This window comes from Octodon degus, unplaced genomic scaffold (genome assembly GCF_000260255.1).
Source record: "Octodon degus isolate 3935 unplaced genomic scaffold, OctDeg1.0 scaffold00209, whole genome shotgun sequence".
NCBI lineage: Eukaryota > Metazoa > Chordata > Mammalia > Rodentia > Octodontidae > Octodon > Octodon degus.
Genome location: NW_004524785.1, coordinates 3308321 through 3314637, shown reverse-complemented (window position 1 = coordinate 3314637; position 6317 = coordinate 3308321). Strand labels below are relative to the sequence as shown.

General features: G+C 42.2%; 1 protein-coding gene across 1 annotated transcript in view; it reads right to left on the bottom strand.

Annotated features, from left to right (window-relative positions):
• Positions 1 to 3827: 3827 nt before the first annotated feature.
• Positions 3828 to 6317, bottom strand: part of CUNH11orf54 (chromosome unknown C11orf54 homolog) — a 17926-nt gene continuing 15436 nt past the window's right edge. The window contains exons 7-8 of the mRNA XM_012517735.2: positions 5028 to 5144; positions 3828 to 4079 (exon numbers count right to left, since the gene is read on the bottom strand). Of these exons, the coding sequence (XP_012373189.2) occupies positions 3906 to 4079; positions 5028 to 5144 (291 nt within the window). The 3' untranslated portion in view covers positions 3828 to 3905. The remainder of the gene's footprint in view (positions 4080 to 5027; positions 5145 to 6317) is intronic.

Below are 6317 nucleotides of genomic sequence, written 5' to 3'. Positions count from 1 at the left end.
TCTGGGGGCTGCTGGGTGTTCCTGGTTTGAAGGCCGTGGCGGTGCGCCGGGGAGGTGGCGCGGCGGTCTAAACGCCTGCCTGCAAAGGACCCGAGCTCGATCCCCGGCACCGCCTGCCGTGCGGGTCCCCAAACCCGGCATGGTGGCTCACGCGTGTAATCCCTGCGCTGGGGAGGCTGAGACAGGAGGATCGCTACGAGGCCTACCTGCGTCGCGAGACCCTGCACCAAATGAGTAAGAGGTTTTTTTAATGATGGAGGAAAGAGGGCAGAGGAATGCCGTAGAAAGGCCAACATTCGCATTTAGGTCTTTGCCATTGAGTCCAGGCTGCTCTTATTTTTCCGTGTAACTAGTTGTGTAGCACTATTTTTGTGTCCCGTACAGTCTCGTTTACTTATCGAGCTGCCCTGACGTCTGTGAAAAAAATCGAGTCTCAAAGCGTTAGACCCTCACAATGAGATCCCTCCTAATCTGACCAGAAAGGATCTTGGACAGACTGGTCTGTTCAAACAGGAAAGCCCACTCAGAAATATATATTATAGTTTCTCTCTCTCTCTCTCTCTCTCTCTCTCTCTCTCTCTCTCTCTCTCTCTCTCTCTCTCTCTCTCTCTCTCTCTCTCTCTCTCTCTGTTTTTGGCTTTCCTGGGAACTGAACTCAGGACATTGCAGTTGGCAAGCAAGTGCTTATTCTACTGAACTGTCTCCTCAGCCCAGGAAAGCCCACTCAGGCCGAGGCTAAAATCATCAGGATGGCTCCCAGGCCTGGTTCTCAGGCTTGCAGGAAATCCCGTGTAAGTCTATAGAACGCCCCTTTTTAAGTTAGCAAAATTCTGCGGTCACCCTGCACGTCCCCCAGGTGCTTTCCACTGTAGAATGGCACTCTGTAAGTCCGCAAACCCTCCTCTGATGCTGTACTTCCCTCCGCGCTAAGAGGCACCACCCACGCGGGGCCCCTGAGAATCAGTTTTCAGCTCCCTCAATGAAAGGCCCCCTCGCATTCCTAAACCGATATGTAAAGCTGGCTGTCTTTTGTTCATGCCGAATGGCCTTCTCAGCCTTGACCAGGCTGCACCCAGCCTGAGATAGATACCACTCTTGGCCTCAATCCTGCTTGTCTATAGTGTTCTCAGTCAGGATTTAACAGATGAACAAGAATCTTTTCTGGTCTTGGTTTTCTGTTCTTTGGCTCCATTCTCCGTAAGACCAAAGCCACATCTAGTAAGCTTATAGTAAGTTTTTAATCTATATACCAAATCCCCCTGACCTTGACTTCAAAAAGTATTTTTTTAATCCTGGCCATTTGTTAGGTTACATATTTCTGGAATTATCTGGTAAGATTTATGAAAAATCCTACTGGGATTAAACTGCACTGAATTATACACTTGAAAAAGGTTGATACTTCTATGGGAGTATTATCATAAATATGAGCCTAGTTATAACACTTAGCGTTCTTTTAAGATCTTACTCTTTTTCCAGAAAGGTTATATGTAAATGTATAGAAAGCATTTTTTTTTTTTTTTTTTGCATGTACTAGAATGTTAACTCCATAGTCAGGTGATCCTATTTTGCTTCTTTGCAATTTGTTGAACATACCAAATCCTCTCTTGCGACTGGGCTTTGGGGGGGGGTGTTTGTAACATAACTTCCTGATTTCATCTCTTTCAGGTCTTTGTGTAGATGTCAAGTTTTCTCTGATCTCCCTACATAAAATGTTTAAGGAAGGAGTCAGTCCATTTTTTTCCTGCCATACTCAGGATTGAACTCTACCACTGAGGTATAGCCTCAGCCTGTTTATTTTGAGCTAAGTCTAGGTTTCCCAAACTGGTTTCAAACTCCTGGGTTCAAGTGATCTGCCTGCTTCAGCCTCTCAAGTAACTGGAATTATTCCAGGTGTATTCCACAAATGCAACTCATTGTTGTAATTTGATGCTTTTTATTTTTGCAAATAATCAACAAGGTACAAACTGCTTCCAGGTGGCAATCAAAACAAGGGACGACTGTGGCTAACCCATTTGTTGCTAATGTTTGTGAAAGGCAAATTACAAACTTTGAACAATTTACTTGGAGCCAGCGAGATAGCTCAGCAGCAAAAGTGCCTGCCTGGCAAGCAGAAGGTCCCGAGTTCGATCACCCGTACCAAAAAGAAAAAAGTTTACTTCACCAAAGGGTTGTTGCTTTGTGAAGTACAGTGGTCCCTCACTTATCGCAGAGGTTACTGTCCAGACCCCCCCCCCACAGTAAGTGAAAATCAGCCAAGTAGCAACGTTTAGTATTTATATATATTTTAAGGCTTTATAAACCCTTCCCACACTTACAAACCTTTCCCACACATTTAAAAACATTTTTGTTAACCATTTTCTATATTCATAAACCTACATAATTTTAACATGTATACTGTAAGGTGCTGCAAAATCTCGCGTGATAGCGAGAAAAATCCATAATATAGATGAGTATTTTTTGAAAACCTGCGAAACAGTTGTCTGTAAAACTTGAACCATGAAGTAGCAAGGGACTATTTACTGTTTTAGAGTGGATTTTTAAAAAGTCAGTATGAAGACTGAACAAGGGTCAACTTTCTTAACATCAACTTTTGTACTTCTTTTGAGACATCTCCCTGTGGTGCTCAGGCTGATTTTGAACTCCTAGACACTAGAGAGCCTCCCATCTATAGAGAAACACAACGTGCAGGATGGAAGTACTGTGGTTCAGGCCGTGAAGGACCCTGGGAGACAGGAGGTTTGTAGTTCCAGCACCGGCACATCTCCCCCACCCCGAGGTCAGTAACTTCTGTGGCCTCAGTCTCACGCTGGCTGGCGTTGATAACTTACACAGCCTGAAGCTGTTGTTGGCACATGGTCATCTTTGTGTATCTTGGACTGAATGCAGACCAAGCAGCTGGGAGAAGGGGAGCTAAGAGGCCCAGGGCTGCTGAGGATAGGCTGGCCAGGGGCCTGAGGGCTGCTGAGGATAGGCTGGCCAGGGGCCTGAGGGCTGCTGCAAACGTGCAGTGGCCAGGGGCCACAAGCATAGCTAAGCAATGGACCGGGACTAAGGAATCATGTAAGGGCTGTTTACCAGCTCACGGCGCTGCGACCCTTCTTCGGGCTGCGCAAATCTCAAGTGGGCCTCTGCGGTCTTATCCGGTGACAGACCACCTCAGACTCTGAAGGGCTGGGCCCACACACTCCTGTCACCAAGCCTGGCTTTAAACATTGATTTTTTTCATATACCAGAAGTAATTCACTTGGCAATTGTGAGACTAACTTGAAGAATTTAAAATGTTATATATAAAAAAAAGTTATATGAATGTAAGTTATTACCAGGTAGTAGAAATAATTCGGTGTTTCCTGATCATATTGGCATTTGAGGTAAAAACATACACTAGACTTTGCTGATACTATGTAATTTTTAAAAAAATTAAGTTGGCTCAATAAAGCTATGTTATATAAAAAAAAAGGAAATAAACATATCATTTATGTATCTGTTCTCAGTAATTTCTTTTGGAAAGATCTGTAAAATATCTGAAAAGCTAAAAAAAAAAAATTATAAGTAGTGATTTTTGTTAGCTTTTTTGTTTGAGACGGGCTTGTTGTTTAGCCTCCCAGGCTGGCCTCAAATCCACAGCGATTCTTCTGCCCTAGCCTCCTGAGTGTACAGCACCACATCCAGTTAAGATTTTATGTTAGTATCAATTAATGAGTTAGTTATTTAACCTAAATCTTTTTTTTTAATTGGTAGCCAGCTCAGCCCGCCCTGGGGGCAGGGCTGGCGCAGCATATGGTGCTGGGGATCAAACCGAAATCCCTGTGCCTGCTTAAGCTTGCCTAAGCAGGTGCTTCAGACCACTGCGCTATCTCACCAGCCCCTCTAAACCATATTTTTTTTCTAAGGAAGCATCTGCTGATTTAATCTCTCCCAAAGCCATGGGTCTCTTTTGGTTGGTCAATGCGATAGAGAAACTCTGCAGGTGAAAAGTATCCAAGATACTCCACCATATCTGGAGTAGTGTCGTAATGGTAGTGTCCACCTTCTCCATGATGACTAAAAAAGTGAGTGTGCTCCAGTCGCAAATCGAAGCCCTGAGACAAAAGACAAGTACCGTTAGTACACACTGAAAGTATTTTGATTAGAATTCCTTTAAGAGGGAAGAAGGAATTTGTTAAAATACACATATACACACATATATATATATGTGTGTGTGTGTGTGTGTGTGTATTTTAACAAGGGAACCAGTTAATATTCTAAAAGTCAAAGCATATAAAAGGATAGACTCAGTAACATGTATCTTCTCAGTGGCCTTCCTCACTCATTTCCTTTTATAGACAATCTAAGCAGCTTTTTATATATCCTTCCAGAAATACTTAATTTTACCTCAAATTTGAATTGTAGCACTCTGCACACTGTTCTACATACTGCTTTTTTCACTTAATAATCCTTTGACATCTTTGTCTATTAGAGCATAAAACAGCTTTTGCATTCTTTTATACCTGCGTAGTATCCCCTTGTATGTATGTAACTTCTTAATGGACACTTATACTATTTCCAATTCTGCTATTACATTGTTGTCATTCATAATCTTTTAACTTATTTTACAAGATTATGCATATATTTAAATATAAAATCCTACATATGTGATCACTGGATCAAAAGATAAAACCAGTCCACACTGTGGTGGATACTTGCTTTGAATTCATGTATATGAATTTTCCAGTGTACAGGACTACATGATGAACCCCAGATAGAAGGACACAGGAGATCTGAATCCGAGTGGTGATTCTACCTTAATGGTGTTCCTTTGGGTGTTATTTCCAATGCCTGTGCCTTCCTATCCTAAAAGGTAAAGTCTGCTCTGCCTAGCTAGCTCCTAGGGCGTAAGTCACCTGGTCCTTATCTTTCAATTCTATACTCTATCCTAATGCTTAAATAAGACCACCACAAAAAATACCTAGCTCTAAAGGATGTCCTTAAAAAAAAAAAAAAAAAAAAAAAAGCATCACAGTAAAATAATATAATAAAGTAAGACTTACTGGGTCTCTGGAGACAAAAACTGGTAGGCAAACCAAAGGAGCCTTCATCTCGTAAAAATGCAGCCATTTATTTACCTCTTCATCGGAGTTCAATGGACAAGAAGAAAATTCTTTGGGCTACAACGAAAGTTAATTAGACAGGTAAACATGGAATATTACTGGGAACTGAAAGTATGTTTAAGTTAAAAATTTGAAACTTTCTTACACATTCTACTGATTATTTTTGGCATAGTTTAAATAATATAACCTAGTTTTCAAAAAGATAAGCAATCTGTGTATAAATTAAGGCTTAGGAATGAATAAATGAAGGAATGAGCCAATTATTATGTTAATCTTTTTTTGTTCTTTTTGCTGTGTTGAGGGATTGGACCTAAGGCCTTGTATATGGTAGGCGGATACTCTCCTACTGAACTATGTCCCCAGCTCATTATTTTTCACAGACTCAGTTTTTATATGTTCACATTCTAACCTTTGAATTTTTAAAAAATCTATTAATTTATTGGGTACAGGGTCTCACTATGTAGTTCAGACTCCTAGTGATCCTCCTGTCTCAGCCTCCCAGCACTGGGATTATAAGCGTGCATGTTGCCACACCAAGTTCCAGGGCTGGCACTGAGCGTCCAGGGTTCTGGGCGGGCAGAACGTGCAGTACTGGGTCCTTGTGCTTGCCAGACAGGTGCTTAGACTGCTGGGCGATCTCCCCAGGCCCACATTCTAACCTTTAAAAATACCTATTGTTTTGTGGTACATGGGATTAAGCCCCGAACCTCATGCATGCAAGGCAAACAGGCAGTGTGCCACTTAGCTCTACCTCCTCCCTTTGTTTCCATCTAAACCCTCTACTGCTACCAGCAATGAGGGTGATGCGGGGACAGTAAGGCCCTATAATTGAGTACAAGCTTGAAACAGAGAACAAAACACTTAAGAATTAAACCTAACCAGGCAAGTAAAAGACATACTGAAATTTATAAAACAGTGCTAAAAGAAAAATGAAAGAGTCCAGTAAGTGCAAAGACCTCACCTTTAGGGACTGGATGACTCAATATTAAGGTACCAACATTACCCAGAACACTCTACGGATTCACTGTGGGCCTGGGTGCAGCTCAGTGTCACCGCACCTGCTAGCTGCCTACTGTGTGCAGGGCTCTGGGCTCAATCCCAAGCACTGAAGCAAAAAGCAAAAACAACTTCAGTTCAATCCCTGTGAACATTTTTTTGGGGCACAGGGTCTCACTATGTAGTGCAGGCTGGCCTTGAACTTTATTATGTAGCCCCAGATGGCCTCCAAGT